Raw genomic sequence first — 25,631 nt, 5'->3', positions numbered from 1 at the left:
ACAGCAAGAACCTACTAAATTAGTAATTTCTCATAAACCTGAGTACAAACTTAAAATACTGATTATTTTATAAAAAAGTAAACTTCTCTTTAGATTGGCTTTACCTCAGCACAAAGAATTAAGAATTCACTTTAAAATGTTCAACATTTGATTTTTTGGGGGGGAGGGGGTTGGTTTGGTTTTTTTTAACAAAAGGTCTTTTAAGTAGCTGAGGCTGGCCTGGAACTCATGATTCTCCTTCCTCAGCCTCCTGAGTCCTGGGATTATAGATGTACATCACCATACCCAGCTCAATACTTAATTTTTTGGGGGGGGGGTGGTACTGGGGCTTGAACTCAGAGCCTTCACCTTAAGCCACTCCACCAGCCCTTCTCTTGATTTTTTTTTTTTTTTCCGAGATAGGGTCTCACAAACTATTTTGCCTGGGCTGGCTTCGAAGCTTGACCCTCCTATCTCTGCCTCCTAGCTTGTACCTAGTATTACAGGCATGAGTCCATGACTTTTTTTTTTTAATGAGTCAATGCAGCAAAAAGTTTCACTACAAAATCACCTCTACTTGCTTAGGTTAAACACTAGATAGCATAGCAAAACACATGTCAACAGTCAGTGAGAAGAATGGCGTCCTTGAAGGTATCTTTTGTTGAATTCATATTCAAATGTACAGTGAGTTTGTTTTGTTTTCCAAACTAATGAAGTAATGACATTGCACCATACTTCTGAGCCCTAGTAACCAGCACAAAGCTCGCTTGGTAAAAACTCATGAACGCACAAACATAGGTGTACACCACAATTATTATGTATGTGAATGATTCAAGTTGTCTTCCTTTTCTTTGGTACTGGATTTTGAACCCAGGGCCTTCTGCATGTCAAGCAGGTGCTCTGCCACTGAGTTATATACCCTGACCCTCCTCCTCCTTACTTTGATGTACATAACTACAAGACATTAAGAATGAGCCATGCCTGGGATGATTCCCCAGCACCACAAGAAAAGAAAGGAAAGAAAAGAAGTTAGAAAGGGAGGGAGGGAGAGAGGAACAGAGGAAGGAAGGAAGGAAGGAAGGAAAGAAGGAAGGAAGGAAGGAAGAGAAAGAAGAGAAAGAAGAGAATAAAATATAGCAAGAAATATCAATAACACCACAAAGTACATGGAGGGAAAAATACAGCAAAGGCTTAAATACTTCATCTTTTTAGAAAAGTGTAAACCTACTTAACCCTTAACCTTTCCCCAGAGAGAAATTAAAATTGACAAACTGTCAGCATGATCAATAACTACACGTTTCATGATACACAGATAATAGTAAAAAAAAAAGAAAAAAGAAAAAAACTCCAAAGAGCCCAGATACACTTACTAATAGGAATACATGTTTTAATTATGGCCCCTGCATACTGAAACAAAAAATAAGACTCTAAAGAGACAGAGCAAGACAATAAATAGGGAAAATATAAAAAACTAAAACAGAGGAACTCCGTGACATCAGTGATGATAAAGTTCAGTAATCCTGCATTGCTTCCAAATCACAAAGCTTTCACCAAGGGGTAGCAAGGTATGAGAAAGCATACCCAACTCACAGGAGAGTTTTGGGTGTAAAACTCAGTGACTAGATACCTTTGAACTATTTAGACCAAATTCTAACTTTAAGAACTCGGCACCTATACCTAAAAAACTGGTTTGAGCTGTATTTCACTGGAGGGAGGAAAAACTACTTATTTTTAAAACATAAATATCCAGATTTTTCTTTGCAGTGTGATATTTATCTATCAAAGTGCAAAGCTCTCAGAGACTATTGAGCTACTGCATCTTGGTAACACTAGTAAATCATTCACTCTTCTAAAACACTGAAGAAAAAAATCTAAGCCATGAAAACAGGAACATGCAAAAGCCCTCATAGGCATATTAATACATGTGGTGAAATTCTAAAATTTCAGACATTAACACAATATTTGGGCTGGAGGTGTGGTTCAAGTGGTAGAACAACTGCCTAGCAAGCACAAAGCTCTGAGTTCAAATCCCAGTACAGCCAAAATAAAAACAAAAAACAGACATTTGATTTGGTCACAAGTTACAACTGTTCTTAGATCCAAACTTCCATAAATCCATCAGCTTCCCTTTAAATTTAACATTTTATAAAAAACAAAATATTTAAAGAAATTCATAAATTATTACTTACAGTACATATTTTAAAATTTTTAGCAGGCTGCAAACACACTAATCTCTGTATCTGAGTGCCAAGAGAGACTGTCCCAACAAGAAATAATCAAGATCTTAAAAGTTAGCCAGGTGTGATGGTTCATGTCTAAAATCCTAGCACTTAGGAGGCTGAGGCAGGAGATTCAAGTTTGAGGCCAGTCTGGACTACAAGTGAGACCCTATCCGAAAACCTCTCTCCATTCTGAATAGTTAAGCCTTTTATTTTAAAATACATTTAGTACCATTTCCCCACAAGTAAAGGAAATTTTTTTTTAAAAATGGCTTCTCAAAAAAAAAAAAAAATCTAAACCATAATCAATCAGCCTATCTACATACTGCACTAGAAACAGCAATGGCATAAAGTCAAAAGCATGACTCCTCAAAGCTAGATCTCCACTAATCAAAGAACAGGAACAAATAACAAGCCACCTTGACCTGATGCTCTACTAATATTTGCCAAAAACCCTACTGCTGAAAACAATAATCACAAAAAAAGGAGTCATGACCAATGTCATATCTGACATTGCTCAGTGTCCTTGGGGACATATCATGTCCTACCTTAGCAGCTCTGGATTCTACACTGCATGATCAGAAATTTTGTCAACACTGAAGTGGCTCTGCTCCTCCCTCACTTGTATGAGCACATGCAGGCTGATTATCCTGACATGGAGTTGAATGTCCCCTGACAGATCTCAATGGGGACCTGGCAGTTACAAAAAAGTCAAAATAATGGTATGAAGTTGATAGCGACATGCCAGGCACTTCTGTAATAAAAAGGCCCTTTTCTTCAGTGTTTGTATCAACTGTAACAAAAGAAGCAAGAACAAAATAAACAGTTTGCTCTGCATTGTAAGCCAATCAAATCCACCAAGAAGGCATCCCAGAAGGTGCCCAGCTGTTGCTGAAGAAGAAACTATTTTCTAGTAACAAAGTAGGATCTATTTCCTTCTTTAAATAAAAATAGGTGTTTTTAAAATGCTTGTGCCCTTTCAAAAATATCCCTTTTTCTTTCACCTTAAGGACAGAAAAAAAAAATCAAATTTTAAAAAGTTGGTTCTGCAAATAACTTGGGAAGGTTTTTTTCTAAATGAACACACGAGATAAACTGCAAAATACTGTACACAATACTAACATGCTGAGGGTTTATTTTTTTTCTTAAAGACAACAGAACAAACTAATAATCTTGTGACTTCAAGTTTAATACCCAAAAAGCAACTACCTCTATAAAAACTACTGTAAGAAACCTGAACTAATTAGTCTCTTTTAACATGTCACAAAGAAAGAACTTAAAAGATTAAAAAAACAAAAACCCTAAGAATTCAAGTCAATTGCTAAGAAAATCAAAAAATGTTTGCCACTATTTTTGTGATTTATGCTCATTTGCAAATTTTAATATAAACGTCTATTTAGAAATAACGAGCCAAATTTCACATATTCCATTCAAATAATATGTAGAAGCTTTACATTATTATTTATTCACAGCATACAATGATACTTTAATATCTTTTAGGCAGAGAGGTATCGAAACAATAGAGAAAGCAGATGACATGAACATGAGCCAAAAAGAAATTTAAAATTTACTAATTCTTCCTAAAAAAATGTAATCCAAGCAATATTATCATGTCCAATTTTTACTAATAGTTTAGGAAAAGCATAGTTAAAGCATCTATCAACAACATTAAAGTTCAATATTGAGACAGATTTTACTATCCCATCTGCTCACGTCTGACACCAACTTACATTTGACGCTTAATATACTCTTTAAGCAGTGCTTCTTCCACAGGGTACACCTGCACGCCTGTGCCATCATCATAGTAATACATCATACTGGTATTAAGTTCTGTCTGAAATGGTTGGTCAGTCCTTTCACCATGTTCTTGATAACCATATGAATAATCAAAGTTCACTTGATGTGAATAAAGAAAAAGAAAAAGGTGATCACAGATTTTTTTTTTTTTAAAAAGAAGTCACTCTAAAGAAAAAAGTACTTCAAGGGGTAACAAATATAAAATCATATTTAATTAGTTAAATAGATGGTAATGTGAAAAACTAAGAATACTTGGTCACTCTTTTCAAAGTTCATCTAACTTAACAGAATGAAAAGTCATGTCATACACCGAGGATTTCCCCTGCCTCGTCCTCGTCCCCGTCCTCGGCCTCTTCCTCGGCCTCTAAAGGAGCCTCGGATATTACCACCTTCACTTCTCACACTGGACACTTCATCTTGATCATCTCTCTTTTCTCTCTCTCGTCTCCAACCTGTTAGAAATAAAAACAATTTTTTTAACTTTATTTGCAATAAAGTAAAATGATAATAAGCAACCACCCTCCCTACTTTATAACTAGTTCATAGTACCCAGGCAGTCTTTGTATAGATATATACTTAAGAGATCCAATAGGAATTTGTCAAAAATATTCCTGGCATTAAAGAGGGCCCATGAGGGCTGGCAGAGTGGCTCAAGTGGTGGAGCACCTGCCTATCAACTGTGAGGCCCTGAGTTCAAACTCCAATACAGCCAAAAAAAAAAAAAAAAAAAAAAAAAGAGAGAGCCCTTGAAGGCACTGGCATATAAAGACATTCTAGTAAGCAAAATAACATACTAGAAGGGTAAAGAGATCCTTTGCTAAGATTATAGTGTAACATACTCATGAAGTTCCAAGCCTACTGAGTATGCACTATATCACACTCCCAAAAACTACTTTTCATGAAAGATTTAAGGAATCCATGCTTCTAAGTAAAAGACTGAAAACACAAATTCAGAAAAGACACATGAAGCACAAAATAAGAGCTGTATCTGGAATACATATAGTAACTGATATCACTCTCTCTTTTATGTACAACCAAGCATAGGCATACACTGAAAGGGAAAAAGGCTAAAATAAGTAGGGAAACAAAGAAATTCAGATGGCCAATGAATATTAAAAAAAAAATGGTACTAGGCCTCACAGGCCATGAGAAATTAAAATTAAGACAAGGACAAGAGTTTTTTATCTACTCCAGGCTAACAGACATTTTAATATCCTGAAATATTAACTATATATACATTTTTTGGTGGTTATAGGGATAAACCCAGGGCCTTCTATATGCTAGGCCAATGCTCTTCCACTGAACTACTCTCAGCCCTCTAATGTTGACAAAAGATAAAAAAGGCAGAACATTTGTATATTGCAGAATGAAACTCAGTATTGCAGGTCCATCAGGCTTTGTAGGCAAGCTTCTACAATTGAGTCACACTCCAGCTCCAGAAATATGTTTCATTTTTCTCTTTTTGATGATTAAACTCAGGGGCTTGCACTTCCAAGGCAGGAGCTCTACCACCTGAGTCACTCTGCCAGCCCACAATAATTTCTTAACCTCACACTTTGACTCTGGGGCAAGGGGAGACTGTCCTGCGCACTGTGGAGTGTTTAGCATCATCCATGACCTCTACCCACTACATGCCAGAATACCCGCTCATTCCCCAGTTGTGACAAGCAACTTCGAATGTTTCCAGCGGGGGTTAGGGTGGGGCGGGGGTGTCATCCCCACTGAGAACCACTGCTAAGCCAGGCACTGTGGCTCTCACCTATAAATCCTAGAAAAACCCACTACAAAAAAAGGGCTGGTGGAGTGGCTCAAGGTGTAGGCCCTGAGATCAAGCCCCAATACCACACAAAAAAAAGGCTTTCTGGCTGGGGGTGTGGCTCAATCAACAACAAACTGACTAAGAAAGAAATAAGGGAAACAATTTCACTTACAATAGCCTCAAAAACAATAAAGTACCTTGAAATAAATTTAATGAAGGAAACTAAAGACCTTTTTAATGAAAACTATAAGCCACTGAAGACAGAATTCGAAGTAGACATCAGAAAATAGAAAGCTCTCCCATGCTCGTGGATTGGTAGAATCAACATTGTGAAAATGACCATACCATCAAAAGCAACCTACATGCTCAATGAACTCCCTATCAAAAGGCCAATATCATTCTGCACAGAATTAGAAAAATCAATCCTGAAATACATATGGAAACACAAAAGACCTCGAATTGCTAAAGCAATTCTGAGCAATAAGTCGAATATTGGAGGCATCACAATACCTGACTTCAAACTATATTACAGAGCCATAACAATAAAAACAGCATGGTACTGATACAAAAACAGGCAGGAAGACCAATGGATCAGAAGACCTAGACATAAACTGAGCATCTACAGAAATTGATCTTTGACAAAGGACCTCAAAACACACGATGGAGAAAAGACAGTCTCTTTAGCAAATGTTGCTGAGAAAACTGGATATCCACATGTAGAAGACTAAAACTAGATCCCTGTCTGTTACCCTGTACCAATATCAATTCAAAGTGAATCAAAAACCTTAATATAAGGCCTGAAACTCTGAAACAACTATAGGAAGTAGTAGGAAATACAATGGAACATAGGTATGGGTAACGACTTTCTAAGTAGAACTCAAAAGGCTCAGCATCTAAGGGAAAGAATGAATAAATGGGACTGCATTGAACTAAAGAGCTTCTGCACAGCAAAGGAAACAGTCACCAGACTCAAGAGACAGCCCACAGAATGGGAGAAAATCTTTGCTAGCTACTCATCCAATAGGGAACTAATATCTAGGACCTACAGGGATCTCAAATAACTCAACCCCCAAAGAATCAACACCCCAGTGAAGAAATGAATTAAACAGGGAATTCTCAAAGGAAGCAGCACAAATGCAGTAAATACATGAAGAAGTGCTCAACTTCCCTGGTTATAACAGAGATGCAAATCAAATCAACACTTAGATTTCACCTCACCCTAGTTAGAATGGTCAAATTCAAGGGCAATAACAACAAATAATGCTGGCGAGAATGCAGCAAAATAGGAACCCTTATACAATGTTGGTGGGAATGCAACTTAGTACAACCACTATGGAAAGCAATATGGAGATTCCTCAAAAACCTAAAGACAGTACTGCCATATGATTCAGTAATACTGCTCCTGGGCATCCATCCAAAGGAATGTGACAGGATACAATAAAGATACCTGTACATCCTTGTTTATCACAGCACTATTTATAATAACCGAGCTTTGGAAGCAACCCAGGTGCCCTACAACTGCTGAATGGATCAAGAAAATGTGATATATATACATAATGGAGTTTTACTCAGCCATAAAGAATAGTGACATGAGGTATGAAGGTAAATAGATACAACTGGAAGATATCCTGTTAACTGAAGTAAGCCGGACTCAGAGACAAAGGTCACATGTTTTCTCTCATATGTGGAAATAGATCCAAAAGTTAAACATATACACAAAAATAACTGTGATCACACACAAACTCATATGTAGAACATGTCTGTAATAGTGGAACTATTGTATGGAACACAGGGAAAGAAGGAAAGGAAAAGAGAATGACAGAGTACCAGTAATATCGTAAACCATAACATCTATGAAGGTAGAGAATATAAGGATATGTACTGAAAGCTGCTGAAAAATTGGGGGGCGGGGGAGGTAAATGGGTAAGGAAGAGTAATAGAAGGGATTGAATGGACCAAAGTAAAGTAGACCCACAGTGGGGATACACTGAGAAACCCCTTTGAACATCAACTTAAATATTAATAATGAAAGATAGGACTGTAAAATAGGTAGAGTGTGTATGGGGAGGGGAGTATTAGTAGGAGGGGGAGGGTGAATGAAGGAGAATAAGGTAATGGTATATGGCTGATAGACTCTATATACCTATAGGAAACAGAACTGAGAAACTTCTTGCAATTGCTTTAAGTGACGAAGGGACAGGGATGGGGAGACAATGGTGGTAATGCAATTAATGTTTAATGAAAGCCTAAAGTGGAATTGTCACTATGAATTCCCACCTGTATAATGAACATATTGCAATATAAAAACTAAAAATCAATAAATAAATAATAAAAATAGAAGACTTTTCGCTGGGGTGCGGCTCAAGTGGAAAAGTACCTACCTAACAAGCATGAGGCTTCATTTCAAGTTCCAGTATTGCTAAAACAGTTTTCGTCCAAATATTCCTGCCTCAGTTTACAGTAATCCATACATTATATCACATTCCAATAAAATTAGAAAATCTTCAGTGTAACTTAAACATGAGTGTCATGAAAGAAATATTTACTGGGGTTTGAACTCAAGGCCTATCACTTGAGTCACACTTCCAGCCCTTTTTGTTTGTTAGGTTACTTTTCAGATAGGGTCTCATGCTTTTTCTCAGGCTGGCCTTGGACTTCAACCCTATCTATGCCTCCTATGTAGCTGGGATTACAAGCATGAGTGCTATAATTAAAAAAAAAAAAAAAAAAAAAAAACCTGATCCTGACCCAATACACTAGTTTTATAACCCTCTAACAGGTTGCAGTCTGCAGTTGAAAAGCCATGATAGAAAACATGCTTTAAAATGTTCATGGTAGTACTTTAATACCAAAAAGTACAGCCAGGCACTGATGGCTCACGCCTATGATCCTAGCTACTCAGGAGGCAGAGATCAGGAGGACCATGGTTCAAAGCCAGCCTGGGCAAATAGTTTGTGAGACCCTATCTTAAAAAAACCCATCACAAAAAATAGGGCTGGTGGAGTGGCTCAAGGTGAAGGCCCTGAGTTCAAGTCCCAGTACTGGGAAAAAAAAAAAAAAGTAGAAAGTATCCAAATGCCTATCAAGAGTAAAACACAGGGGGCTAAGGAGTGAGTCAAGTAGTAGAGCACTTGCCTAGCAAGAGCAAGGTCCTGAGTTCAAACACCAGTACTGTCAAAAAAAAAAAAAAGTATTTAAAAAAAAAAGATTTCAAAAAAATATATATAAATAAATAAAACAGTAAAACAGTTTATGAAATACTGATTTACAAAGGAAAGAGAAAGAATGAATTACAGCAATGCAACCAACTTGCACGAATCTCAGAAAATTAAAAGTAAGTGAAATACATCAAAGGACTGATAACCAGAATATATAGGGAGCTCATAAAACTAAACTCCTCCAAAATTAATGAACCAATAAAGAAGTGGGCAACTGAACTAAACAGAACTTTTTCAAAGGAAAAAGTCCAAATAGCCAAAAATCACACGAAAAAATGCTCACCATCCCTGGCCATAAAGAAAATACAAATCAAAACCACACTAAGACTCCACCTCACTCCTCTTAGAATAGCTAGCATCAAGAACACCACCAACAACAAATGTTGGCAAGGATGCGGGGGGAAAAAGGAACCCTTGTACACTGCTGGTGGGAATGTAAGCTATTACAACCACTTTGAAGAACAGTATGGAGGCTTCTTAAAAAACTAAATGTAGATCTGCCATATGATCCAGCAATACCACTCCTAGGAATATACCCGAAGGAATTCGACTCAGGTTATTACAAAGGTACCTGCACAGCCATGTTTATTGCAGTGCTATTTACAATAGCCAAACTATGGAAACAACCAATATGCCCCACTACCAACGAATGAATTAAGAAAATGTGGTATTTATACACAGTGAAATTTTACTCAGCCACAAAGAAGCTTGAAATTTTGTCATTCGCAAGTAAATGGATGGAACTGGAGAACATCATCTTAAGCAAATTTAGCCAGGCTCAGAAGGCCAAAAATCAAATGTTCTCCATCATGCAGATCATAGACCTAAAACAAGTGTAGTAAAATTACTGGACCTGGGTCACACACAAAGGGGAGAATGTCCACGGGAGGAATAGGGAAAGGGAAAGAAACCAAAAACTTGAATGTGGTTGATGTGCTCACTGCAGAGGAGCGAATAATCTTAAACTGGCAGAGGCCACTATGTGAAGGGGACCAGGAAGTAGTGAAGAGGTCTGCAGAGATGAACCAATGTGGGTTGCAATATACAAGTACATAAAAGCAATGCTAGGAATCTCTCTGTATAGCTATCTTTATCTCAAACTAGCAAAAACGCTATGTCTTTCTTATTATCTCTTATGTTTTCTCTTCAATAAAATCATAGAAAAAGAGGGCGGAACAGGTTCTACCTGGGAACGTGGGGGAGTGGGGGGGCAAGAGGAGGGGGAAGTGGCCCAAACAATGTATACACATGTAAGTAAGTGTAAAGATGATAAAATAAAAGAAAAAAAATAGAATTAAACAATTATATTTAGCTGCAAAAAAAAAAAAAAAAAAAGTCTAGTGGAGTAGCTCAAAAGGTAGAGTGCCTGCCTAGCAAGTGCAAGGCCCTCAGTTCAATCCCCAGTATTGCCGCCAAAAAAGAGTAAGTAAAAAACCATGTCTGACATCCCAGTTCTTGGGATGCAGAGGCAGGAGAACCAAAGGCCAGCCTGATCTACATAGTGAGACCCTGTCTCAAAAAAATAAAACACCATCACCGCCAACAAAAAAAGAGTAATTGGAAAACTCACTGCCAAAGAATAAATCAATGGGGTACACACCCAAAACTACAACATTCAAGCTCCTTTTATCCTGAGAAGGGAAACAATGGTATGAAAGGGCAGAGGGCACACAAGGAAGATTCATGTGTTTATTAGCCAGGGCTAAGTTTCCAGTGCTCATTATATTATTGTTGTTTATCTTTGTGTGTATATATTCTTACATACTCAATATTTAATAACAAATTTTAATCATGAGTATCCATTACTTTTAGGGTAATACAATTTAAAAAAACATTAGAAAAACAATGGAACAAAAGGCAAAAAAGGTCTTTTTTCTATAGACAAGTTTTATAAATTTAAAGTTCTGTCTTGGAAAGAGTAGGAAATACTCTGGAATTAATAGGTATAGGTAAGAACTTTCTCAATGGAACCCCAGCAGCACAGCAACTAAGAGATAGCATAGATAAATGGGACCTCATAAAACTAAAAAGTTTCTGCTCAACAAAAGAAATGGTCTCTAAACTGAAGAGAACACCCACAGAGTGGGAGAAAATATTTGCCAGCTACACATCAAACAAAGGACTGATAACCAGAATTTATAGGGAACTCAAAAAACTAAATTCTCCCAAAATTAATGAACCAATAAAGAAATTGGCAAGTGAACTAAACCGAACTTTCTCAAAAGAAGAAATTCAAATGGCCAAAAAAGCACATGAAAAAATGCTCACCATCTCTAGCAATAAAGGAAATGCAAATTAAAACCACACTAAGATTCCACCTCACCCCAGTTAGAATAGCCATCATCAGCAACACCACCAACAACAGGTGTTGGCAAGGATGCGGGGGGGGGGGGGGGGGGGGGGGAAAAGGAACCTTCTTACACTGCTGGTGGGAATGTAAACTAGTACAATCACTCTGGAAAAAAATTTGAAGGCTACTTAAAAAGCTAAACATTGATCTACCATATGATCCAGCAATACCACTCTTGGGGATATACCCAAAAGAATGTGACACAAGTTACTCCAGAGGCACCTGCACAACCATGTTTATTGTAGCACTATTCCCAATAGCCAAGTTATGGAAACAGCCAAGATGCCCCACCGCTGACGAATGGATTAAGAAAATGTGGTATCTATACACAATGGAATTTTATGCAGCCATGAAGAAGAACGAAATGTTATCATTCACTGGTAAATGGATGGAATTGGAGAACATCATTCTGAGTGAGGTTAGCCTGGCCCAAAAGACCAAAAATCTATGTTCTCCCTCATATGTGGACATTAGATCAAGGGCAAACACAACAATGGGATTGGACTTTGAGCACATGATAAAAGCGAGAGCACACAAGGAAGGGGTGAGGATAGGTAAGACACCTAAAAAACTAGCTAGCATTTGTTGCCCTCAACGCAGAGAAACTAAAGCAGATACTTTAAAGCAACTGAGGCCAATAGGAGAAGGGGACCAGGAACTAGAGAAAAGGTTAGATCAAGAAGAATTAACCTAGAAGGTAACACACATGCACAGGAAATCAATGCGAGTCAACTCCCTGTATAGCTATCCTTATCTCAACTAGCAAAAACCCTTGGTCCTTCCTATTATTGTTTATACTCTCTCTTCAACAAAATTAGAGATAAGGGCAAAACAGTTTCTGCCAGATAGCGAGGGAGTGGGGGGGGGTGAGGGAGGGGGTGGGGAAGGGGGGGAGAAATGACCCAAACATTGGAAGCACATATGAATAGAAAAATAAAAAATAAGTAATAATAAAATAATAAATAATAAAAAATTAAAAAAATAAAATAAAATAAAGTTCTGTCTTGTGGATAATTGACAAAAAAAAAATCTAACTAGACTAGATTTCACATGGTCTTAGGAAATTGGTTTTGACTTTTTTTTTTTTTTTTTTTTGAAGTTCTAGGGCCTACACCTTGAGCCACTTCACCAGCCCTTTTATTGTGTGTGAAGGGTTTTTACTTTTTTTGAGATAGGGTCTCACAAAAGTCAGCCTGGGCTGACTTCGAATCGCGCTCCTCCTAATCTCCGCCTCCTGAGTAGCTAGGATTATAGGTACGGTGTTGATTTTCTTAGATGATGTGCCTTCTTAGGACATCCATGATATCCTATGTCATGGCATCTCCAAGTTACTGTCAAGTGATTCAGCAGATAGATGAATTAAATATAGCCAAATTATTAAATCTAGATGGTGGCCAGAGAAGTATTCATTGTACAATTCTTTCAATTCTCTGTATGTTTAAATTTTTTCATAATTTAACTTGAATTGTTTTGGGGGTGCCAGGTATCAAACCCACAATTGAAAAGTTTTTGATGATAATTTTTTCTTGTAAAATATTCTTAGGTATTTTTCCCCATTCACAGAACACATACTTTATCATATTTAAAATTCTGATTCCAGAAAAAAAAATCTCATTAACCCAAATGATCATTTCACTGTTTTCACGTATCCTCTTGTCCTTCTTTGCTTTCTGAAATCCAAGCAAATCCTTTTGAAATAATGCATCTGCAGAATGATTTTTAATGAAAGTAAAACCAGGGAACATTTCATAATCAATGCATAGGGTTAACAATGTCTGAACTAACTTCCACCTTGTAGCCCTGCCAGCCTCTAATTCATCATCCTGCTGCCTAAGCCTTCCCAGTGCTGGGACTATGTGTGTGGTGTTACACTTACAACTCAACGTGAGGCACCTAGACATTTTATTTTACTTTATTTCTCCTGCTCTGATACATTAGGAAACACATATAGATAGCACTCAGGAGGCTGCAGCAGGAGGTCACAGTTTTGAGGCCAGTCTGGGTTATATAGTGAGACCCTGCCTAAAACAACAACAAAAACTCTATAGCTTCATTTATATGAAATTCCAGAAAAGATATGTCAAACCTATGGTGGCAAAAGCAGACTAGAGGCTGGGATTAGTGATAGTAATGTGGGTGCATTTTAATTTATATAATTTATATCTCAGAAAAGTTGCTTTTGTAAAAAGGACCCTGAAGTTGAGGGTATAGCTCAGTGACAGAGCACTTGCCTAGGATGTACAAGCCCTGGAACTCCCAGAAGAGGCTTACTGTTAGCCAAATCTAGGACAGTCTGATCATCAAATTAAATAATCATAGCAACAAATTATAACACATTGACAAACAGGAAGCTATGAGTCCACAACAATAGTAATGAGAACTTGGTCTATGGTCCTTACAGAAGGCCAACTACCAAATGTAGAAGGGGAAATACACTAAGAAAAACCAACATTTGCAACTATCATAGTAATAGCTGAATCTAGCAAGAACTATCACTAGAAGCTAAAGCTTGTGTGAAAAGTAGGAGCACCCTCTCTTGGGACTCCCCCTAACTCTGGGGGTTCTACTCTCCCACTTTACACTTTTCTATCTCAGTAAACTCTCCCACTTTATACTTAAAAAAAATAATAATAAAATGATCATTTTTACATCCTCAAAGTCTCTACCAACAAAGTATATAATAATTAAAAAGGAGGAAAGACTATGTTTAAAATAAAAAAATCTGGAGTATAACAACTCAACAAAGTGATTAAAGTTAGCAACATTAATAATGAAACAAACGACTTATGTGCATCCCCATGTGATGAACAAGAAAACTATCTTTTGTAGCATTCCTGCCAAAAATCTGTAACCCAAATCTAACCACACGAAAAATCAGAAAACCCAAAGTGAGGAATATCTAGGATGTAAATGTCTTATTAAAAAATCAACTTCATAAAAGAGAAAACAAAAGAACTATTAGGAGAATAATGGAGATTAAACAGAGCAGGAGGGAAACTGTAAGAAACATTACAAGGTCTGTCAATGGACAGTCACACTGTATTAAGCTTCGTTGTTAATGTGCTATGGTTATACTCTTCTTATGAAATATACTCCGAAGGCATTTAAGGTTACAAGGACATATCTGCAATCTATTCTCACAAGGTTTACACTATACATAGTTCCTAAAATAGTCATCATTAAAACTAGGTTTCTGCTGGGCGCTGGTGGTTCATGCCTGTAATTCTAGGTACTCAAGAGGCAGAGATCAGGAGGATCATGGTTTGAAGTCAGCCTAGGCAAATAGTTCATGAGACCTTATCTCAAAAAAAACCATCACAAGAAAGGGCTAGAGGAGTGGCTCAAGGTGTAGGCCCTGAATTCAAACCCCAGTACCACAAAAAATAAATAAATTTTAAAAAGACTAAGTTCCTGGGGGTGGAGAGGGAGGTACTTGTGGGAGGGGAAAGGGTAAATGGAAATGAAGCTGAGGGAATGTGCTTGATGGATTTGATATACATCTATGAAATAGAGCAATGAAACCTCTTGCAATTGCTATAAGCAGAGAGGGGAGGGGGTTCTGTGGAGGGTGGAGGTGGAATGGTAGGGGCAATCTAGCCAATGTGCAATGAAAGGCTATTTGGAATTGGCACAATAAATCCCACCTGTACAATTAATAAATCTAATAAAAATGAGTAAAAAAGAAAGTCAATATAAAATAATAAGTAAAAAAAACTATTGTGGGGGTGGGAGGAATAGGGAGGTGGCCCAAACAATGTATACATATGTAAGTAAATGTAAAAATGATAAAATTAAAAAAAAAAAAACCCTGAATATTAAAAAAACCAAAAACACCAGACTTCCTTCCGGAAGTTGTGTCAGAGTTAAAAATTTAAAAAAGATCAAGTTCTTTCATTACTCATTTTTCTCTTAGAATGTAACTTACTTCGTGTATCATTTCTCCTATTATTATGTGCTGACTTATTTGCTTCAGGTTGACATCTTGAGCTGTTCCGGGATCCAGGTCTTTCTTGACTATCTGGTCTTACATCATCTAAGTGGAGTGGTACCCACTTGTGCTTATTAGCTTGAAGAAAACAAAAGAAAATCATATAATGACGATGTATATTTTTCATTAAAGCTTTGAGATTCTGAAGACACTCTGAATTTTAATTAAATAATCTGCCTTTAAAGGAATTATTTGCAGAATATCAAAAGAATCATTTTCACTCTTAAATAGCTAAACCCTTAATAAGCCTGTCTGTACAAACATTTCAAAAAGCAAGTGAAAAGCCAGTGATGGAGTGTTACTGGAGTTATTTCATTTAAGTGAAATGTTCACCCTTCTGTTTAATTCTAATGGACAGCTATTCAAAATAATACACACATATGATTCCTGTTAATATTTGATTCTTAGACTTTAGAATGGGGAATATCTGATAAGACACTACAATGTACACACTGGAAGTCAGTATTTGATTCAAAATACTTTCAGTTTCAGAACACTGTCTAAAATATACATTTAGCGGTCTGGCGGAGTAGCTCAAGTGGTTGAGCACCTGCCTAGCAAGCATGAGGCCCTGAGTTCAAACCCCAGTACTACAAAAATAAATTAATTAAAATAAATAAATAAAATAAAATACACATTTATCCAGGATTCTACTAATGAATAGAGTTCCTCAAAACATAAGAGCAGTAAGTACAAAATTTGTCTAATTTGACAGAATTTTTTCTTTTTCACAGCTGCAATACATCTTCCTAACTGAAGAAAAGAGGAGCTAGACATGGTGACATGTGCCTATAATCCCAGTATTCGGGAGGCTGAAACAGGAGGATCAAGACTTTGAGGCTAGCCTGGGCTACACAGAAAGACCCTGCCAGCAAAGGAAAGGAAAAGGAAGGGGAACGTGAAGGGGAAGGAAAGAAAGATACAAGCAAATTAACTTTTCTTGAGGACTAACAATGTAACTAAATTTTATGGTTATAGTAAAATTCTAAAGATTACTTTTACACGGATTCCATAATTAAGGTTACAACTATTTATTCCTTTTTCTTGCATAGCATACAAGCTAAATGCAAAAAAAAAAGGGGAAACTTAACGGTTCAGAAATGTTGCAAAAGCAAATCAGGTATTACTGCAGATGGTTTATCTTGAAGAAATAAAAAATAAATATCAATTACTACTAGAGACGAGTGGAACATTCTGCATCACTACAACCTTCTCCAAGAATTTAAAGTTGAGATGAAGGTGCAGATAAACTACCTTTCTTTCGCTGATTACTTGACTGGGCCTCATCCTCACTGATGTTTTCACCAAGACCATCTACTTTTGCTTCCCGGTTTTCTTTGCTTTCACTATTACTTCTCTTCTCAATCTTCTCTTCTTTTTCTTTTCTAATTTGTGACTTCTTGTTTCCTTGGTTGATCGTACTCTGAGACTACAAAAAAGTTTTCTGAATGGAATCATTTTCATTAACATTTTCACTAATATTTGTAATATTTACGTTACCTAAATATTACAAAACAAATAATGAAAAATACCTGCCTAGACATCACCATGTCTGGGCATGTACCTGTAATCTTAGCACTCAGGAGGCTGAGGCAGGAGGATCTCCAGATTAAGGCCAGCCCAAACTATAAAGTAAGTTCCAAGCCAGCAGACTTACATAACCAAACCCTGCCTCAAAAGAAATACTTTTTAATAAAACAAAAACCTGGTTGAGGGCAACCCTCTCTCGGAACCCTCCTCACTGTGGCAGCTCTGTTCTCTCTTTAAATCAACTTCCTAGCTTTGCTCACACATACAAAAATAATTAAGCTATTTACTTAACTACTACTCAGAAGGCAATATTAAGAGAAAACTCAAGCTACAGACTTGGCAGAAAATAACTGCTAAGTATTTGATAAAGGACTTGTACATAAAATAATATAATGAACTCTCTAAATTCTGTAGTTAAAATAACCCGTTTTGGGGGGCAGTACCTTGGGATCTGAACTCGGGGCCTCATGCTTGCCAGGCAGGTGGTAAGCCATGCCCCTAGCTTTTTTTTTTTTTTTTTTTTTTGTGGTACTGGAGCTTGAACTCAAGGCTTTCACCTTGAGCCACTCTACCAGCCACCCGCTTCCCTTTTTTTCGTGAAGACCTTTTCGAGATAGAGTCTCAAGAACTATTTGCCTGGGCTGGCTTTGAACCACAATCCTCCTGATCTCTGCCTCCTAAGTCTAGGATTACAGTTATGAGCCACCAGAGCCTGGCTTGTTTTTGAGAGACGATCTCACTATGTAGCTCAGGCCAGCGTGAACTTGAGATCCTCCCATCTCAGTTTCCCAAGTGCTGTGCACCATGACATCCAGCCACTACTTAGATTTTAGATAAAATAAATTCTCCCTGTTGAAAATGAGAATATGTCACTTTCATTTTATCTTTTTTGTAAAAATATCTTAAAATAATACTTACTCCAGTGCTCACTAATTCACCTGGTGTTGGCCAATTTGCCATATCACTGAAATCACTGGCCTAAAAAGTAACAAATAAGTATTATGCCTGCAAATATTTAGAATTTTTAAATAGAAAAACTATTTGCTAAAAGTGGTAATTTTAAAATCACCTATATTTAATTATATGCAGACATTTGCCAAATCAATTCAAATGTTCCTCCAAACAACAGAACACTTGGAAATAAAAACAGTTTGGTCTTCTGATCAGGCAACAAGTACAATACAATATATTAAGCTAAGGTACACACAATAATGGAAGCACAAGGGGATATGGATAACAGCTTTGACTCTCTACAATATTAACTTTAACTGACATCAGTGATACAATTACAACAAAAGTATACATGTAATAATCTAAGAAGAGTCTCTCCCAGTTTTCAAAGTAAATACAGTTAAGAGCCATTTCCTATAAGGACTTACCTTGTTGGATTTCTTTGTCTTGACTTTTCCTGTTTTTATAATTTTTGGGGAACTGAGCTCTAAAGAAAACACACACAATTGTTTTAATATCTATTTCATTCAAAATACTTAACAAGGTAAATATTATTCCAATTTCAGACTACCTTTGTGGGCTTTTTCCTTTCTTGGCAATACTGGGATTTGAACTCAAGACCTTACACTTGTTGGGCAGATACTCAGTATTTTTTCAATTTCACTAAGTCATTAAGTCAACAAAACCCAAAATTCTAAAACTCAAATTCTTAACAAGATATCAACTACATTTAATACGTAAATTCCAACTGGTCATCCATGTCCAAATCAAGAAGTGGAAAATATTATTATCTGTTAGCAGCATTGGGGGATTTGAACTCAGGGCTTCATACTTGCTAAGCAGGCACTCTACCACTTGATCCACACCTCCAGCTCTTTTTAATTTGGTTATTTTGGAGATGGGATCTTGCTGTTTTGCTGAGGTCAGCCTGGACCATGATCCTATTTTATGCTTCCCACCATCGCTGGAATGACAGGCGCACCCCACCTTGCCCAATGTATTTTTCCATTGACATGGGATCTTGCAAACTTTTTTGCCCTAGCTGGCCTAAAACCGTGATCCTCCTGATCTCAGCCTCCCTTGTAGCTAGGATAATAGACGTGAGCCACCAGCATCTTGCTTTAAGATGTAGTAAATAGTAACAATTAGCTTACTTACACTGAATTGACAGGCCAATCCTTTGATTAACAAACTACAACGTGAAAAAAATTAGAAATACTAACATTTAAAAAAATTCATCTCACTTTCTTAATTGCACTGACCAACAAGCATTCAGAAAATAGGTCAGAAAACCTCAACTTCTTGTTCTAGGAAACAAACAGGTTTGGCAACCCTAATAGGTTGTACTTAGATTCAAGCCATAAAAAAGAGTAATAGCTGGAGGTATGGCTCAAGTGGTAAAGTGCCTCCTTTGCAAGCCTAAAGCCCTAAGTTCAAACCCTAATACCACAAAAAAAACCCCAAAACAAACAAAAAAACTTACCAGGCACTGGTGGCTCACGCCTGTAATCCTAGCTACTCAGGAGGCAGAGATCAGGAGGATTGTGGTTCGAAGTCAGCCTAGGCAAACAGTTCATGAGACCCTATCTCGAAATAACCATCACAAAAAAAAAGGCGTAGTGAGGTGGGGGGATGGGGGGGGGCTGAAAGGGCCAGTGGAGTGGCTCAAGGTGTAGGCCCTGAGTTCAAACACCAGTAGAGCAAAAAAAAAAAAAAACAGGAGTAACAGTGATTGAGGATGTAGCTCAGTGGTAAAGTGCTTTCCTTGCATGTGCAAGGCTCTGGTTTAATACCCAGCACTGCCAAAAACAAACAAAAAAACTAAAACCATCATTGCATGAGTACTTGTCCTTATCTTGAATGAAAGCATAGTGACTGACAATAAAAACCGATATACTGTCCTCAAATGAAGACACTTTTACATTGCCTTTTGTTTGGTTCATTACTTAGCAACATGACCAGATGCCATGAACATCTAGCTAAACATGATCTAAAGTGGGTATTAAAACAAAAGTTGATCATGCATTATGGCATATGCCTATAATCTCAGCACTTGGAAGGCCGAGGCAGAAGGATCAAGTCTGAGGCCAGCTGGGCTACGTAGGAAACTCAAAGCCAGCCACCCACATAGTGAGGCATGTCCAGAAAAACACAGGAGTTGGAGTCTGGATCTACAGATAGTACAGTTTTCCAGTGAAACGTGAGTCCTGTCAGTCAAAACAATGACCAATTTAGGGAATAAAGCAATCTTTAAATTAAACATCTAAAAGCAGACTCAAATAAAATATAGAACACTATCAAAGAAAGAAGGCATCCAAGACTGATGCTGCACATCTGTAATCCCAGCTACTATGGAAGCTGAGGCAAGGATTCAGAGTACAAGTCAATGAAAACTTGTCTCAAAAAAAAAAAGGTGGTGAAGGGAGGGATACAGGGAATTGAGAACTTTCTGTTCAATCTTTATTCAGGTGTTCTTTTCATTCATATTTTTATACTTCAGGTACTCACATATATATTTATGTGCATATATACATATACATGTAGGTATGGATTAAATATTTCATTAACAAAAACTAGCAGGCATAGCTCAAGTGGTAGAGCACCTGCCTAGCAAAGTCAAGGCCATGAGTTTAAATCCCAGTACTGCCGAAAAGAGAAAAGCCTAAATCGCTAATTAAAACAGTGTTTGAGAGGGGGGAGGGTGAAGGAAGGAGATTAAGGTGATGGTATATGGTAGATGGACTTCCTATACCTACATGAAACAGAACTAAGAAACGTCTTGCAATTGCTTTAAGTGGGATGAGGAGAGGAAGGGAGAGACATGATGGGGGTGATGTAAATAATGTACACTGTAAGTCTAATCAGAATTGTCACTATGAATCCCCCCCCACATAATGATTATATCCTTAAAAAAATAAAACAGTGTTTGGACATTATCTAGAATTTGACACAAATACAATTTATAAAAGTTACATGACACTTTTAAGGTGACTTAGCCCTCAACAATGTGGAAAACAAGTTCCAAAAATACTGCTGATTCATTTAAGTAAATTAAGAGCCTGGTTGTTATAAAATACAGCTGTATACAAACTATTTGGTTTAACGGGAAATGATATAAAGAGTAGGGTATCCAGCTAGGTCTTAGCTATTTTTATTAGAATTCATTACTTCCGGGGATAGGAATTGAGACAGGGTCTTTCTACAGTCCAGGCTGTCCTCCAATTCACCACCCCATGCCTCAGCCTTCCTGCTGAGATTATAGGCATACACCACCAAGACCGGCTCAATTAGACATTTATAATCACGAAACCAACATCAAAAACTATTCAGATATAAAAAGTCTGCTTTTAACTTTGACTTTAAACTAGAGGAAAGCATCTATAACATGACAGAAGTTAATAAAATTTTTATTAATTTAAAAATCATTGTGACTGGGCACCGGTAGCTCACACCTGTAATCCTAGCTACTCAGGAGGCAGAGATCAGGAGGATCATGGTTCAAAGCCAGCCTGGGCAAACAGTTCATGAGACCCTATCTCGAAAATACCATCACGAAAAGGGCTGGTGGAGTGGCTCAAGGTGAAGGCCCTGAGTTCAAGCCCCAGTAACACACACACACACACAAAATCATTGTGTTGGGCTGGGGATTTAACTCAGTAGTAGAGCGCTTGCCTCACATGCACTAATCAGCATTGTGGGGGCTGAGGGAGACACCCAAAAACAAACAGCTATGTAACCCAGGCTGTCCTTGAATTGACCATCCTTCCTCAGTAAGCTCATTTCAGGAAAGCAGGTACTGGAAGAAAAAAGGGTTAATGAAAAGCAACAAAAGCCAGGCATGGTAGCACTCAGAAGACTGAGGCAGGAGAACTGCCAAGTTCGAGACCAGTCTGGGCTACATAATGAGTTTGAGGGTATAAAGTAAGACCCTGTTTGAAAAAGAAAGAAAGAAAGAAAGGGAAAAAAACCAAGCTACATGGGGTCAGAGAAGAGTAAGTTTGAGGCGAGCCTGGGGTACAAAGTAAGATCCTGTTTGAAAAAAGCGGGGGTGGGGGAAAACAGCTTAGGGTCAGAGAAGAATAAGGATGTAAAACACAGAAGAATGATTTTAATACAAAATATAACTACAGCTACAAGCAAATGATTAATAAATCCTAGATTGCTGTCTTTAAAAGGAGTCTCTAAATGAAATAAAACTACTTTAACACAAGGTTAGGACACTGTTTGGGAAAAGGTTTTTCTGGTCTTGTGACTAAATTCAAGACAGTGGTGACTTTACCCTACACGTCTTGGGTGGACCAGGCTTTGGCTGGCAATAGTGCTTTATCTGGATTTCCAGAAACACCAACACACCACCAGAATAATCAGGAAAGTAGAAGAAACTGTCTCACAAGGGCTGGGGCATCAAAAATCCGCCTCACTTAGATCAGATCCTAAAGTAGAGAAAACTCATAATTCATGTTCTGAAATACCTCCATGTTTCTTATAATGTAAGAAACTTTACAGCAAAATTTTGTGGATCGAATTCCTTTACCTCATTAATAAGAGTGATAATAAATCCAGGGTTGTTCAGGATAAGCCTGATTCAAGTCTATTATTGTTGCATAGTTAATATCCTTTCAAGAGTATATTATTTTGTAGAATAAATTCTACAGCCACCCTACTAAGATTGCTTAATTTGTACCTTTTGAAACCTAAACCACCTCTGGACATATATAATGAAATCATTATTCCATTTTTTTTTCCTTTCATTATGTTGAAAGACCAGGCTGGTCTCGAATTCCTGGGCTCAAATGATTCTCAGGTGTCAGTCTTTGGAATAGCTGAACTACAGGTACATGCCACACCACACATGGCTATTTATTCTTGAGGTCGCAAATTTACTTAGCAGAAGTAGGAAGTCAAGACACCCAGGATGCATATAGATGGCACTCTGATGTTAAGAACCAGAGAGCTGGGCATAGTGGTTCATGCCTGTGATCCCAGCTACTGAGAAGGTTAGGGTAAGAGGACTGGGAGTTTCAGGCCAGCCTGGGCAATTTAATAAGAAAAGAAAAAAACCTAAAGGGGATGACTATTTCATTTACTACCCAAAGCCCAGAAATCTTGCCAAGAGCCAAATACCTAGTAAGTAATGCTGCACTAGAACCCAATTCAATCCGACAAGTGCATTCCTACTCTATACTCTTAACTCAGCTGTTCAACTGCAATAGACCTTGCAGGGATATAGCAGTGTAGGTTGGAAGAGACTAATGACTACACTGCTCTATGTCTGAAGAAAGCTACTCCCAAGGGTGCAGAATGAATCTGAAAAAGGAAAGTGTTGCCTACACAGAGACATCAGTAAACTAATTCCCATGAGCAACACCATACACTAAGCATCAGCTTGTTCTCTTTTGGGGGTGGGCGAGGGAGAAGAGGAGAGGGAGTTGAGACAGGGTCTGGCTACATAATCCAGACTGTCCTTGAATTGAGCATCCTACCTCAGCCTCTGGAGTGGAGATTATACATGTGCCCCACTACTCTTGGCTAGGTATCACCTTATTCTTAATCTTCGAAGAAGACTAGAGAATGAAGGCACCAGTAGGTTAAACTGGTAAATATTTTTCCAAGTAACTTGCAATTAAAATTCCTGAGTCCCCAGGCTGAGGATGAGCTCAGTGGTACAATGCTTTCCTACCATGTGCAAAGCCCTGGGTTCATTCCCAGCATGGCAAAAATTAAATATATGATGAATAAAAATAAATACAAAAACTCTCTCATCTTGAAAGGTTTTAAGTTTTAAAACTTGAACTGGTTTTATAACCAAGAAGGAGTTCCTATTTGATAACTGTTGAATACTATAATGCTTAATTTTGTATAAATCTGGGAGATGTGAGGCAGTCAATAAAGTAATCCACTTGGGCTCTCTTTCCTTGCTAAATTTTAAAGAGACTTTGCTTGAGGAGTTCTCTAAGTTAGTCACCGTAATAAACAAACAGATCTTTGCAGTTAGAAGGGAATTATGCCAATATTAAATCTAGGGCAAGTTTTTAAGGCTTTCTTCTGCAAGTGCAAAAATTTATCAAGAATTAATGAAGAGAGAAATGGCTTTACATGCCTGTAATCCCAGCACTCAGGAAGCTGAAGGGGGGAGGGTCAAAAAGCCAGCCTAGGCTACATATGGAAATCTTGTCTTTAAAAAAAAAAAAACACAAAAGAATTGAGGGATGGAGGGGTGGCTCAAATGATAGAGCACCTTCCTAGCAAGCATGAGGCCTTGAGTTCAAACCCCAGTACAGCAAAAATATTTAAAAGAAAGAATTAACGCGTGTTTCCATGTAAAAGCTAACTCTCACTCTACTGCAGAGTTCCCCAGAAGAAACCTGTGGCTTTACAGCAATCATCTTACATTTACACAACATCCTTTATGTCATTCACCCTCACAACCCTCTAAACATGCTGAACTTTTTGCCGTTCCACCATTGACCTTCAAGAAGTAGTGAAAACTTGCAAGTAAACAGCTGTGATTTCCATGTAAAAGTCCAAATCAATTTACAGCTTAATTTAGAAAGTAAAAGTGCTTGTTGTCTTCCTCTCATTTGGCATGTAACTTTGACACAGCTTTGTGCTCTGTGACCCAGGCTGGCCTCAAGCTCGCCAGCCTCCTCCTTCCATCTCCTGAGTGCTGGGATTACAAGTGTGCACCACTACTCCCAGCTCCACTTTAACTTAAAAAAAAGAAAAAGAAAAAGAAAGAACCGGAGTTACAACCAAAACCACGCAGCACGGGGAAGCCCACACTGCGGTGTCAGCACGCCAGTGCCATGGCCCCAACCTCCTCCAAGCGAGGACCCCATCTCACCTAGGCGCAATGCCCTCCAGTCGCGCTTTTGGTTTCCAACAAGCCAAAGCTCATCCCCACCGCTGCGCCCAGGGCCCCGATTCACGCGCACCCCGCGATCCCCGCCCGGTGCACGTGCGGACGCAGAAGCCCGACCTGTCCACCCGCCCGCACCACCCGTCCATTTGCGGGGCCCGGCGCGGCGACACCGCCACACACCTGCCACCGGGACGTCCGGCGCGGCTGGCGCGCCGGTCACTGCGGCGCACGGGGGCGGCCTTCGCGTCCAGGGGTTCTCCTTGGGCGGCGGCGGCAGCTTGTCCTCGGGGCCGGCCGGCGCCGGGGCGTCCTCGGCCGGCACGTCCCGCGGTGGCGGCGGCGGCGGCTCCAAGCCGAAGGGGCCGCCGGGCCCGCGCGCCTTGTGCGCCAGGTGCAGAGCCAGGGGCCTGACGGGCACGGCCGCCTGGGGCACGCTGTGTCCCCGCACCGGCGCGGGAGACGGCTCCCCCCGCGCCCCAGCGCTGGTGGCGGCCGCGGCCCGCTCCTCCCTCGCCGCCTCTTCGCCGTCCCGCTCCGGCCCGGGCGGCTGCGCGACCAGCAGCGCCTCCCTGTCGGCCGCCACGGTGGGCGGGTCCTCCCGGGGGCGAGCGGCGGGCACCGGGGCGCGAGCCGACATGGTCCCCCGGCCCGGGCCGGAGGCCGCCCGGCCGCCCGTGTGTCGCCGGGGCACCGACGCCTCGGGCTGGGACGGAGACCCGGGAGCCGGCCGCCGCCCTCCCCGCGCGAACGCCGCGCCAACCGCCCGCCGGCCCAGCCCTCGGGGCGTCGGCCGAGCCCGCCACCACGCGCGGGGTCGCCGGCGGAGACCTGCAGCCCAGTCAGGCAGCGCGAGCGCCGAGCCGGTAACGCTCGGGGGCGGGGCGGGGCGTGAGGGGGCGGGGCGTGAGGGGCGGGGCTCCGCGGAGAGTGACGTGGCTACTCACCGGGCTGTCCCGCCGGGCCGCGCGCCGCCAGCCG

General features: G+C 39.5%; 1 protein-coding gene across 1 annotated transcript in view; it reads right to left on the bottom strand.

Moving 5' to 3' along the window:
- Positions 1 to 25,305, bottom strand: part of Larp1b (La ribonucleoprotein 1B) — a 112,806-nt gene extending 87,501 nt beyond the window's left edge. The window contains 7 exon segments of the mRNA XM_074041151.1: positions 3,929 to 4,094; positions 4,304 to 4,447; positions 15,248 to 15,388; positions 16,565 to 16,739; positions 17,759 to 17,818; positions 18,220 to 18,278; positions 24,834 to 25,305. Coding sequence (XP_073897252.1) covers positions 3,929 to 4,094; positions 4,304 to 4,447; positions 15,248 to 15,388; positions 16,565 to 16,739; positions 17,759 to 17,818; positions 18,220 to 18,278; positions 24,834 to 25,290 — 1,202 coding nt within the window. The 5' untranslated portion in view covers positions 25,291 to 25,305.
- Positions 25,306 to 25,631: the final 326 nt, after the last annotated feature.

The sequence above is a fragment of the Castor canadensis genome, chromosome 9, assembly GCF_047511655.1.
Source record: "Castor canadensis chromosome 9, mCasCan1.hap1v2, whole genome shotgun sequence".
NCBI lineage: Eukaryota > Metazoa > Chordata > Mammalia > Rodentia > Castoridae > Castor > Castor canadensis.
This window is presented reverse-complemented; position numbering and strand designations above follow the sequence as displayed.